The 14,136-nt window shown below is 41.9% G+C and overlaps 1 protein-coding gene across 1 annotated transcript; it reads right to left on the bottom strand.

The window, feature by feature from the left end:
- Nucleotides 1–13,314: 13,314 nt before the first annotated feature.
- LOC145099188 (uncharacterized) lies at nt 13,315–13,917 on the bottom strand. Its single transcript, XM_079036780.1, has one exon. The coding sequence runs from the start codon at nt 13,915–13,917 to the stop codon at nt 13,315–13,317; it is 603 nt and encodes a 200-aa protein (XP_078892906.1).
- Between the last annotated feature and the right edge of the window lie 219 nt (nt 13,918–14,136).

The following is a 14,136-nucleotide window of genomic DNA, read 5'->3' as shown; positions in this document are numbered from 1 at the left end:
GAATAACTTTTTACTACATCAATGCATAACGTTCTCCACACTCAAGTCCCAAATATATATCTCAGGTGTTAAGGATATACAAATATTACCTTTTATCAAGTATCATTCATGGCAGCAATCCATGAAGTGATCTTGAAAGGGTCACTCCAATACTTACTCTCTAGTAAGTATCTATGAAACTGGTTACAACACTTTGTCAACCATCCTATTTCATATTACTCTTATTTCATTATTGCTCCCACAATGACAACTGAATATGGAGTTTTAGTGCAACATCCAGATCATGATATGTATTTTAAATCAAATTATTCATTTTTGCAAAGGGACTCGATGAGTTGGAGGCCCCAAACTCGTTGAGTAGAAATGAATTTTGGATGCGAGACTTGAAATCTACTCGTCGAGATCGACGAGTTGGAGGCCCCAAACTCGTCGAGTAGAAATGAATTTTGGACGCGAGACTTGAAATCTACTCGACGAGATGAGAAGCCTCAACTCGACGAGTAGGGCTGCCAGAGTGAAACCCTAATTTTCTCAGGTTTTGCACCCTATTTAAGTACCTTAACAATTTATTGTGGCCTCCTTCATCGCCTCCCTTAGTCTAGCAAAAACCTAATTCTTGATCTTGAGCCTTTTGAGTGTGTACGAGTGAAAAGAGAGTGATTTTTTTGATATTTCCTTTAAGGCGTGGAAGCTAGACGCGTTTGGTTGAAGGAAGAAGCTTTGGATCCAGAAGTAGAGCTTCATTTCAGGTTCACCTGAGGTATAAAGCTCTTACCTTGCTTATTGAGTGTTTAGATCTAGTTTTAGGGCTTTTTCTCCATGTTTTGGTTGAATAATGGTGGCCTTTGGGATTTGGATATTCCCTGTGGAATGAACCTTCCGATATAGAACAATTGAGGGACTCCTTGGCATAAAGGTGCCAACTTTATGGCCATGGGAGTCCTTTGCAACTTGTGAACCACTTTTTAGGGCTTTTTGAGCTAAATAACACATGCATGGACGTAAAGTTAGTAATTTTACGTGATATATCGACTCTAGGAGACCAGATCTATGGTTTGGAAGCATTGAAATTGACTAGAAATGACTGTATGGGTTTAGACTATAGGGGACTCGACGAGTTGTTCATATAACTCGACGAGTTGGGTTGTGGTTCCCAACCCTTTTCTGTTACTGGCCAAACTCGTCGAGTCTAGGAGATTAATCAGTGAGTTGGATATGTTCTTGGGTTTGAAGATTGAAGAACTCGACGAGTTTAAGGATGAACTCAGTGCGTTTTGAGCGAAATGTCCCGAAACTGTATGAAGAGGAACTCGACAAGTTCATGAAAGAACTCGATGGGTAGGATCGGGATTCTAGAGTTTTATGAATCATGGAACCCGACGAGTTCATGAAAGAACTTGACGACTAGGATCAATATTTTAGCGTTTTATGGATCATGGAACTTGATGAGTTGATGGACCAACTCGGCGAGTTGAGTCAACCAGGATGTTGAGTTTGACCAGGAGGTTGACCTTGACTTTGACCATTGACCAGAGTTGACCCTTAAAGAGGTTATGAGTATGAAATGGTAATTAAAGGAGATTATAATGTGTAGGAGTTTGAGAGGAGTTGATCCCAGAGTCGAGGAGAGTACAACTACTACACGGCACTCGAGGTGAGTTACCTTCCAGTAGAAGTAGGTTAAAGGCACCAATGCCGACCCACTAGTAGTTGATTATAGTAGAGATGATTGTTGTTGTGATAATTGTTTGGTATGCGATTAACTGTTATGCTATTTGTGCTAGTATGCTATGATATTATGTGATAGTGGTAGGAAGGAGACTAGTCCCCAGACCCAGTTGAGATAAAATGGCAGGGTAGGTTAGGCACCCAGATATAGCTGACAATATGTTATGATATGTTATTATATGGTAGTGGTAGGGAGTGAAACAGTCCCCATATCCGGTTGGAGGGTAGGTCGGGCACCAAGATATGCCTGGTAGGGTAGGTCGAGCACCCATATATGCTAGACAAGGGGTAGATCGAGCACCCCAGTATGCCTGACAAGGTAGGTTGAGCACCCAAATATGCTCAGAAGGGTAGGCTGGGCACCCAAATATGCCTGAAAATATGTTATTGTATGGTAAGATTTGGGAACTCACTAAGCTTTGTGCTTATAGTTTTCAGTTTTTGTTAAAGGTCCTTCTTCTTCGAAGGGAAAGGACTCGGCACGGTAGCAGCGTATCATACACACGATTTTCTGCATATGAGATTCTTGGGATTTGTACTCTGAAATTGTTATTACCTTATGACATGCTTTTGAGACTTATGTTCTATGGTTTTTATGAAATGAAATAACTTGTTGATGTTTTCTACAAATTGTTTTATGAATCGTTATATAAAAAATGAAAATTTTGGTGTAGAATTTTGCGATGTTACAAGTTGGTATCAGAGCGTTAGTTTGAGGGATTCGCACACACCTTCGGGGGTGTCTGGACTCAAATCGAGGGTTTGAAAGATTTTTACAAGAAAATAGTTTTTCTAAAAATTAAAATAAAGAGTTTTGAGAAAGAACAAGGTGTTTGATGCGTGCAATCGGCCAAGCTCAAGTAAGTTTTCCCCAAGATACCCATACATGTTTGTTATGATATATGATATGATTATAAGAACTGCGTGCTATATTAGGGCTGAGGATCTAGGAAGATGCCTATGTGCCTACTATATGTGCTTATTGAATTACATGCTAGAACTGATTAGTCTGTAATGTGATGGCCTGAACAGGATATGCTTGGTTTGGTTACTCAATGCTCGAATGCTGCTTTCTTTGTGATTTTAGGAGTTCTAATTATCTTTAACTAACTAGTAAAAAAATACGGTAAGTTACATATTGTGAGGACTAAATAATTCCAGAAGGTTAGGTCTAGCCCTATTTCACAGCTCTTGTTTGAGTCCAACCGTTGTAGGGTAGGACCTCTCATTTGAAGAATTATCTGGTCTTAGTGATATGTAATGGTATTTGCGAGCTAGTTAGGTAAAGGTAACATAGATTTCTTATGCAGCTGATGACGGAGAGTAGGTCAAAGAGTTACCCTAGGGTAAGCCTAGGATGAGATTAGTGTAGCGAGCAGTAGTAGTAGAAGGGACTTGGTGAAGTCAAGGCAATCCTTGAGGAAAGTACTGATAGATGGGGAAGGTAGTATGGGCCCGTACTACTGAAAGCAGAGGATCCATACTCGATTCAAGGAGGGCTGAGATAGAACCAAAGAGCTTGTAGAGTGTTTGAGACCTCTCGAGGTTATGTATGACCCTGAAAATTATGTGTTTTGTTTTAGAATGGTGGTGACACGTCATGGAGCAGGAGGTTCAGGGTCTGTGTCAGGATTAGGTTCAGGTTCGGGTGCAGGTTCCGAGCCGGTTGATGATGGACTACGTGAGTACATTGCATCCGAGATTACACGAGGCATCCTTGAGGTGACCCCGGTGATTTTTGGGTCGATCAAGGAAAGGATCATCGAGTTGATGGAGGAGAGTCTCAGGGTGTTTAGGAGCAACATGGCATATGGCTATTCAGGGCCACATACACTCTCCTTCAAGGATTTTAGGGGATGTGGTGCGCCATACTTGCACAGGGTGAAGGACCCCATTATGGTCAGGAAGTCGATTTCAGACATGGAGTCTGCTCAGTTGATGAGCTTCTGCCTTGAGGGGTCGAAGGTATGGTATGCTGCAGGGTGTTTGAGGACAAAGCTAGAGATTGGTAGGAGGAAGTCAATGATTCGTTGGGAGCCCCAACCATTGGGGCTATGACCTAGTCGGATTTTGTGATCATGTTTAGGGCTGAGTTTGTACCAACTGTGGAGCTTCAGCAGGTGGCCAGGGGTTTTTTGGATATGAGGCAGACGACTGAGTCGGTGGCGGAGATTACCACCAAGTTTAGGGAGAGGGCCTCACTAGTACCTCAGTATGCAGGGGATGATGAGATGAGGAAGAATAAGTACCATGACATGTTGAGGGATGACATCCGGAAACATGTCAGCTACTCGGTATGCCTGACTTTGGAGGATATGATAGCCAGGGCGAGGGAGAGGGAGATTGACATATAGCACCTCAGGAAGAGGAAGGCGGAGATGGGGCAGACGACTAGGGTTTATGGGAGGAAACCCAAGGGATTCGACCTTAAGTTGATTGGCCAGCAGGGTAGGAGCCGCTGTATGAGATACAGAAGGGCACATGAGGGAGTTTGCAGAGCTGGGGGCTCGGGATGGTACAAGTGTGACAAGACTCGGCACTTTAGCAAGGATTGTACAACCCCTACCCCCACCATCTAGATGTCCGGCCTGATTTCCTTTCATTGCAATAAGAGGGGCCATAAAAAGGATGGCCAACAGGGCAAGACAGATGCTCTAGTGGTGAGGACCGAGCCTTCCAGCTGACCGCCGAGGAGGTGCATGCCGCACCAGATCTGGTAACGGGTATGTTTTCTTCTCCCTAACTATTACATGTTATTTATGATATTTATGTGCTATATTTATATGTTTTGTTTAGCATCGTTCCATGTGAACAACATTCCAGTACATGTGTTATTTGACTTTAGGGATATTGGATTGTCCTTTTGAGGTTGAGATTGTTGAAGACCATCTGGACAGGCATCAGAGGTTTTCAGAGATTACATTTTGAGGTTGTATGATGAGTGTTACCTTGTAGATTTGGTTCCCATTCCGTTGCATGGGAAATCATCGGCATGGTTTGGCTGAGCCCTAATGGGGCGGTGATTGACTGTACGTAGCAGTTTGTGCGTGTCTAGACCCTAAGTGGGGGAGAGCTGGTGATTCAGGTCAAGAGACCGCAACATGGACCAGCTATGTGTTCGGCAGTAAGGGATAGGTGCTACCTTCATCAGGGTTGCATAGGGTATGTCGCCTATAGATACCCGGGAGGCAGGTTAGGCGATTGTGAGTGATGTGCTAGTGGTGTAGGAGTACCCGAACGTATTTCTGGAGGAGTTGTGTGGGATACTTCCGGAGAGATAGGTGGAGTTCAGGATCGACCTAGTCCCTGGTGCAGCTCCGATAGCCAAGGAACCATATCGGTTGGTTCCTCCGAGATACAGGAGTTGTCTACACAACTGTAGGAGTTGTTAGACAAGGGATTCATTAGGCTGAGCAGTTCGTCTTGGGGAGCCCCGATCCTATCTGTGAAGAAGAAGGACGGGTCGCACTGGATGCGTATAGATTACTGGGAGCTGAACAAGGTAACGTTGAAGAACTGTTACCCACTCCCATGGATTGACGATCTCTTCAACTAGCTACAGGGGCGTCATGGTTTTCCAAGATAGATGTATGTTTAGGCTACCACCAGAAGCGAGTCAGAGATGAGGATATACAAAAGACTACTTTCCAGACTTGCTATGGCCATTACGAGTTCGTTCTGATGCCCTTTGGGCTCGCCAATGCCCCTGATGCGTTCATGGACCTCATGAACCGTGCATGCAGACTGATGTTGGATCGGTCTGTGATAGTCTTTATAGATGATATCTTGGTTTACTCCAAGACACAAGAGCAGCATGAGGAGCACTTGCGGGAGGTGTTGGATACCCTGAGGAGGGAGAGCTTGTATGCCAATTTCTCCAAGTGTGAATTCTGGTTGCACGAGGTGCAGTTTCTGGGGTACCTTGTCAACCAAAACGAGATTTTGGTTGACCAGGACAAAGTGGAGGCCATGATGAGATCAGAGGTTCCGAAGTCTCCTTCTTTGATTTAGAGTTTCCTCGAGTTAGCATGCTATTACTAGAGATTCATACTGGACTTCAAAGATAGCAGTACCCTTGACACGGCTGTAAAAGAAGGCTGTTGTATTTTGCTGGGGGCCTGAGCAGCAGGCAGCGTTCGAGACATTGAGGTAGAGGTTGTGTGAGGTGCTGATCTTAGCCCTGCCAGAGGGCATGGAGGACTTTGTAGTGTACTGTCATATTTCCATTTTCGGGTTTGGGTGCAATGTTGATGCAGAGAGGGAACGTCATCGCTTACGCCTCGAGGCAGCTGAAGCCTCACGAGGTGAACTACCCGACGCACAATCTGGAGTTGGGGGCAGTTGTTTTCTCCCTCAAGATTTGGTGGCATTACCTCTATGGGTCCATTGTGCCACTTACATGGACTACAAGAGCTTGAGGTACCTCATGGATCAGCCAAATTTGAGCATGAGCCAACGTCACTGGCTAGATGTGGTGAAGGATTATGATTGTGAGATCCTCTACTACCTGGTGAAGGCCAATGTTGTGGCCGATGCGCTTAGCCGCAAGGCAGGCCCGATCAGAGACATTTTCTTGAGGATGACGGTGGTGACTCCACTTTTGGAGCAGATCCGAGAGGCACAAGTCAAGGGTATGTAGTAGGAGTACCGAAAGAGTGAGCGGATCATAGGCCAAGTGGCCTCGTTTCACTATGACGGTCATGGGTTGCTGACCCTACATGGGAGGGTCTGGGTTTCGTACTAGGGCCGAGTACAACAGATTCTGATGGATGAGGCTCACAAGTCCAGATTTTCCATGCATCCTAGGGCGACGAATATGCACAAAGATCTTCGCCCTGATTACTGGTGACCCTACATGAAGCGGGATGTACCCTGGTACGTTGAGAGATGCTTCACCTATAGGAAAGTCAAGGCAGAGCACGAGAGAACTAACAACAAGAAGCAACCATTGGATATCCCTGTATGGAAGTGGGATGATATTACTATGGATTTCATCACGAAGCTTCCCAGGACCACACAGGGAGTGGATACGATTTGGGTCATCGTGGATCGGGTGACCAAGAGTGTCCATTTAATTCTGATCCAGGAGAGAATTTTGGCTGAGAAGCTGGCCAACATCTACATCAGGGAGATAGTAGCTCGACACGGAGTGCCAATCTCCATAATTTCTGACAGAGATGTGCGGTTCACTGCTAGATTCTAAAAGAACTTTCACAACGAGTTGGGTACTCGTCTGCATTTTACCACAACTTTTCACCCCCAGATGGATGGTAAGAGTGAGTGGACCATCTAGACCTTGGAGGACATGTTGTACGCATGCGTGCTAGACTTCGGTTGTAGCTGGGATACCTACCTTCCCTTGCCAGAGTTTTCCTATAATAATAGCTACCATGCGAGTATCGACCGTCCTCCATTCGAGATGTTAAATGGAAGGAAGTACAGGACCCCAATATACTGGGGTGACGTGGGGTAGAGGGTCATGAGAAGTAACGAAGTGGTACTCAATACGACGTAGAGGATCCAGCAGGTCCGGAGCAGGCTTCAGATCGCTCAGAGTCGGCAGAAGAGCTACGCCGATAGACGCCGATCGGACCTGGAGTTCCAGGTCAGGGATATGGTTCTCCTGAAGGTCTCACCTTGGAAAGGTGCCATCCGGTTCAGGAAGCGGGGTAAGTTGGGCCCCAGGTAAGTGGGCAAGGTGGCGTATAGGCTGGATCTGCCAGCTGAGCTTAGTCAGATCCACAATACCTTTCATGTCTCCCAACTGCAGAAGTGTCTGGTAAATAACTTGGAGGTGGTACCTCTAGAGTATATTCAGTTGGACGATAACCTAAACTACATCAAACGTCCGGTAGCCATCCTCGATAGGAAGATGAAGGATTCGAGGAACAAGAAGTCGAGCTAGTGAAGGTGCAATGACAACACCGCAAGGGCTCAGGATAGATTGAGAGCCGAAGGACGAGATGAGGTAGAACTACCTAGAGCTTTTCCCAGACGCAGCAGACTTTGAGGACGAAGTCTAAAATAAGTAAGGGAGATTTCTAATGCCCGGTTCCTAGTATGTATTTTAAACCAAAATGTTCATTTTTGCAAAGGGACTCGATGCGTTAGGGGCCCCAAACTCGTTGAGTAGAATTGGATTTTAGACGCGGGACTTGAAGTCTACTCGACGAGTTGAGAAGGCTCAACTCGACGAGTAGGGATGTCAGAGTGAAACCCTAATTTTTACGGTTTGCACCCTATTTAAGCACCTTAACACTTTATTAGGGCCGCCCTCATGGCCTCCCTCAGTCCAGCAAAACCATTATTCATGATCTTGAGCCTTTTGAGTTTGTGCGAGTGAAAAGAGAGTTATTATTTGGTATTTCTTGAAGGAGTGGAAACTAGAAGTGCTTGGTTGAAGTAAAAAGCTTTGGATCCAGAAGTAGAGCTTCACTTCTGGCTCACCTAAGGTATAAAGCTCTTACCTTTCTTATTGAGTGTTTAGATCTAGTTTTAGGGTTTTTTCTCCTTGTTTTGGTTCAATAATGGTGGCCTTTGGGATTTGGATATTCCCTATGGAAAGAACCTTCAGATCTAGAACCATTGAGGGACTCCATGGCATAAAGGTTCCAACTTTATGGCCATGGGACTCCCAAGAAATGTGTGAACCACTTTTTAGGGCCTATTGAGCTAAATAAACCATGCATGGACATAAATTTAGTAATTTTATGTGATATATCGACCCTAAGAGACCAAATCTATGGTTTGGAAGCATTGAACCCGACTGGAAACGATTGTATGGATTTAGAGGGGAATCAACGAGTTGTTTACACTACTCGGCAAGATGGGTTGTGGTTCCCCAACCTTTTAAGTTACTGGCCAAACTCGTCGAGTCTAGGAGATGACTCAGCGAGTTGGATATGTTCTGAGGTTTGAAGATTGAAGAACTCGACGAGTTTAAGAAGGAACTCGACAAGTTGTGAGCGAAATGTCCCAACACTCTATGAAGGGGAACTCGACGAGTTCATGAAAGAACTGAACAAGTAGGATCGGGATTCTAGAGTTTTATGAATCATGGAATTCAAGGAGTTCATGAAAGAACTCGACGAGTAGGATCGAGATTTCAGGGTTTTATGGATCATCGAACTCAACGAGTTGATGGACCATTGAACAGAGTTGACCCTTAATGGGGTTATGAGTATGAAAGGGTAATTAAAGGAGATTATTAAGTGTGGGAGTTTATCCCAGAGTTAAGGACAATATAACTACTACACGACAATCGAGGTGAGTTACCTTCCAATAGAAGTGGGTTGAAGGCACCAATGCCGACCCACTAGTAGTTGATTATAGTAGAGATGATTGTCGTTGTGATAATTGTCTGGTATTCCACTATTTATTATGATATTTGTGCTACTATTCTATAATATTATGTGATAGTGGTAGGAAGGGGACTAGTCCCTGGACTCAGTTGAGATAAACCAGCAGGGTAGGTCGGGCACCTAGATATGCATGGCAGTATGTTATGATATGTTATTATGTGGTAGTGGTAGGGTGAAATAGTCCCCGTAGCCGGTTGAAATAAACCGGAGGGTAGGTCGGGCACCAAGATATGCCTAGCAGGGTAGGTCGAGCACCCATATATGCTTGACAAGGGGTAGGTTGGGCACCCTGGTGTGCCTAACAAGGGTAGGTTGAGCACCCATATATGCTCAGCAGGGTAGGCTGGGCACCCGGATATGCCTGATAGTATGTTATTATGTGGTAAGATGGGGGAACTTACTAAGCTTTGTGCTTACGGTTTTCAGTGTTTGTTAAAGGTCATGGTACTTCAAATGGAAAGGAGCTAGCACGGTAGCAATGCATCACACATACGATTTTTCGCATATGAGATTCTTGGCATTGGTACTCTGACATTGTTACTACTTTAGGATATGCTTTTGAGACTTATGTTCTATGTTTTTTATGAAATGAAATAAATTGATGATGTTTTCTATAAATCGTGTTATGAATCGTTATATCCAAAATGAAATTTTGGTCTAGAATTTTGGGATGTTACATTTAGAGTGAATAAATTCACTCAAGGATTAAACATGTTAAAAAGGAACACAACACATATTTAATGAAAATATTATATGCCATATAGATCATAGTCATTACAATAGATGATGTTATATAATGTTCCAATATTCAATACTAATACATAGATCAAATCGAATCACTAGAATAGCGAATTCCTATTCCATGAGTATGTCCGTTAAAGTTTGCTTGAGGAAGAGGCTCCGTGAAAGGTTCCGCCAAATTTTGATCAATGTGAACTTTGCAAATACTAATTTCACTTTCTTCAACTTTATACCGGATGAAGTTGAATCTGTGGGTAATATGCCTGGTCTTCTTGTGTGCCCTGGGTTCTTTTTCCAATGAAATAACACCCTCATTGTCATAGAAAATATCTAGGGGGTCCTGAATGGTAGGGACTACCCCCAGATCCCCAATGAATTTCTTCATCCAAGCAGCCTCTTGTGCAGCTTGAGAAGCAACAATGTATTTTAACTTTATAGTGGATTGTGCGACAACACTTTGCTTGGAGCCTTTCCAAGGTACCACACCTCCATTGATAATGAACACATATCCTGATTGAGATTTGCAATCATCTCGATCAGTTGTGAAGGACACATTAGTGTAACACTTTACACTTAAGCTTTCTTCCACGCCTCCATAGACGAGGAGCAAATACTTAGTTCCTCGTAAGTACTTTAGGATGTTCTTCACAGCTCTCCAATGACTCTCCCCTAGATTTTATTGGAACTTTCTTACCATGCTCATAGCATAAGCTAGATCAGGTCTTGTACAATTCATGGCATACATGATGGATCAAATTGTAGAAGCCTATGTAATATCTTTCATCTTGTCTAGCTCAAACTTTGTGCTAGGACATTGAGATGAACTTAGTACACTACCATGTGCCATGGGTACAAATCCTCTCTTAGAGTTTTCCATAATGAATCGCTTCAATACTTTCTCAATATATGTACCTTGTCTTCGACCTATTAATCATTTTGATCTATATCTATAGATTTTGATTCCAAGAATGTATTGTGCCTCATCTAGGTCCTTTATTGAGAAACACTTTCCAAGCCAAGTCTTTACACCTTGTAAAGTTGGAATGTGATTTCCCATGATTAATATGTCATACACATATAGGACCAAGAATCTCACTGAGCTCCCACTAGTTTTCATGTAGACACAAGATTCATCTTCATTTTTAATAAAACCACACTTTATGATTTCATCATCGAAACGATGATTCCAGTTACAAGATGCTTGCTTTAACCCATAAATCCATATCTTGATGTTACACACTTTATTAGGATGCTTTTGGTTGAAAAACCCTTCAAACTAATCCATATATACATCTTCTTCCAAGTGTCCATTCAGAAAAGCGGTTTTGACATCCATTTGCCATATCTGATAGTTATAATATGCAGCCATGGCAAATAGTATCCTAATTGATTTAATCATAGCGACTGGTGAAAATGTGTCATCATAATCAACCCCATGAGTTTGAGCGAATCCTTTAGCAACAAATCTTGCTTTAAATGTGTGTAAGTTGCCATTCATGTCGATGTTCTTCTTAAAGACCCACTTACTTTCAACAGTCTTGCTATCGGGAGGAAGATCAACCAAGTCCCAGAGTTGATTTTCTCTCATGGATTGCATCTCAACGTTCATGGATTCAAGCCATCTGGCATATTTGGGATCTATCATTGCATACTGGTAGCTGACAGGCTCACTAAACATTCATCTTTCTGAAGCAATCATCAATGAGAAATCCATATCTCTCAGGTTCATGATGAATTCTACCAGATCTGTGAATGCCTTGTGTTTTAGTAGGTTGAAGTACAATGATCTCTTCATCTTCAATAACTTCTTGTTCACTATTAGTGCCAACTAGAGATGCATCAGGTTAAGGTTCTTGATCTTCTTCAAGGTCCACAAGCCTCCCACTTGCCTCATCCATTAGAAACTTTCTTTTTAAGAATTCAACTTTTTATGAAATAAAGATCTTATCTCACTAGGGATGTAGGTGTAATATCTTAAAAAATCTTTAGGATATCCTACAAAAATGCATTTGGTAGATCTAGGCTCAAGTTTGATGGAATTCTCTTGTCTAACATATGCTTCACATCCCCAAACTTTCATATAAGATAAGGATGGAGGTCCTTCATACCACATCTCATAAGGTGTTTTCTCTACCTTCTTAGATGGTTCCATATTCAAGATACGAGTTGCAGTGAGTAAAGGAAAAATCCAAAATGATAAAGGAAGGGTACTTCGACTCATCATAGATCGAACCATATCAAGTAAGGTTCGATTTCTCCTTTCAAAAACACCATTAAGCTATGGTGTTCTAGGTGGAGTGAGTTGTGAGATAATCCCACGACTCCTTAGATGGTTTTGGAAGTCTTGGCTCAAGTACTCGCCTCCTCTATCCGAACAAAGGATTTTGATTGTTTTGTCGAGTTGATTTTCAACTTCACTTTGAAACAATTTAAACTTTTCAAATGCTTCATGTTTATGTTTCATCAAATACACATAACCAAAATGGCTGAAGTCATCGGTGAAGGTGATATAATATCTCTCACCATATCTAGACATTGTTTTAAAAGGTCCACATACATCAGTGTGTATGATGCCTAATAAAACACTTGCCCTTTCATTTGTTTCAAAGAAAGGGGATTTTGTCATCTTGCCACATAAACAAGATTCACATATGTCAAATGAATCAGTGTCATTTCCCCCCGAAAGTCCACTCTTTTTGAGTTGAGATATGCATTTCTTGTTTATATGTCCAAGGCGACAATGTCATAGATATGTTTGGTTCAAATCTGGTTTGAGCCTTTTAGTGTCAACATGATAAAGGTACTTATTTTTTGAGGTGTCATCTAGTTTTAGTTCATAAATTTCATTTATTGGTCTAGCGCCAAAATAAAATATTCCTTCCAAGAAGGAGTGAATGTTATCATCAACAAATTTGAAATCATAACCAAATTTTCTCAAATGGGAAACTGATACAATATTTCTAGTAATAGAGGTGATCAAACACACATTGTTTAATGTTAGGTATACACCATATGGTAAATGTAAATCAAAATGTCCTAATGCTTGGACTGAAACCCGTACTCTATTGCCCAAATGCAATAATATCTCATTTCTGTTTAGTTCCTTACTCTTTCTGAACCCCTGTAACGAATTACAAATATTAGTTCCACAATCAGTATCTAATACTCAAGTGTTTGATGAAAAAGTAAATAATCCCATTTCAATCATGCAAATAAATATAACCGAAGGGCCTTCCCCGACCTTCTTGTTCTTCAACTCTTCAAGGTACTTAGGACAATTCCTTTTCCAATGCCTGAAAACTCCACTCTCAAAGCATGTGTCATCTTTGGCAACCTTTTCCTTTTTCTAGGATGGTGGGTTTTGAGGAGCTTTTTCCCCTTTTCCCTTGCCAGCTTGTGGCTGTCTCTTGAAGTTCTTTCCTTTGTTCTTCTTGACTTTTCCTTACTTAATCATGAGCACTTTGGATGTTTTACATGGGATATTCTATTTTGCAGTTGTTAGCATTTTGTGCAACTCAGAGATAGGTTTCTCCCACCCATTCATGTTGTAGTTCATGATTAAAGCATTGTAAGACTTTGGCAAAGAGTTTAGAATGATATCTGTATCCAAATCTTGTGGATATGGAGAGCCTAATCTCTCCAATTGATCCATGTAACTTTTCATATTGAGAACATGTGTTCTAACATTTCCACTCTCCTCCATTTTCATGGCATAAAGTGATCTCATATTGTCAAACCTTTCGGTTCTAGCTTGTTTACCAAACACCGCCTTAAGATGTTCAATCATGTCAAAGGCAGTGTAGTGTTCCAGATCTCGTTGAAGATCGGGAACCATAGAGGCAAGAATAAAGCATGAAACATCAAGTGAATCATCTATATTCTTTAGCCATGCATCATGTGCAGCCATTAGGAGAACAGGTGGTTCATTAGGGGTTTGGTTTTCAAGGACATAGTCTTTCTTTTCTTGTTTCAAAACGATTCTTAAATTTCTGTGCCAATCCAAAAAGTTGGAGTGGTTGAGTTTTTCTCTGTTAAGAATTAACCGAATGTTCATTGGGTGATGTGTTACAGTAATTGGTGGAGCCATCTACAAAAGTTTAACAAAGTTTTCATTTAGTATTTAATTCTTTAAATAATAATACCCTTTTGTTTCCAAAAAAATTATTTATTTAAAGTCTAGGATCCAAGTTACAAATCAAATAAATGGTTAGGTATCCTTTTTCCCATTTACCCAATTTTAATAAGGTAAACATCTTGTATTAATTACACCATTTGTATTTCCTAGTTTTATGAGACCCTTAACAAT

The sequence above is a fragment of the Lactuca serriola genome, chromosome 4, assembly GCF_051521515.1.
Source record: "Lactuca serriola cultivar US96UC23 chromosome 4, Lser_US96UC23_V15, whole genome shotgun sequence".
Taxonomy (NCBI): Eukaryota; Viridiplantae; Streptophyta; class Magnoliopsida; order Asterales; family Asteraceae; genus Lactuca; species Lactuca serriola.
The sequence above is the reverse complement of the archived record's forward strand: the minus strand, read 5'-3'. Positions and strand labels throughout refer to the sequence as shown.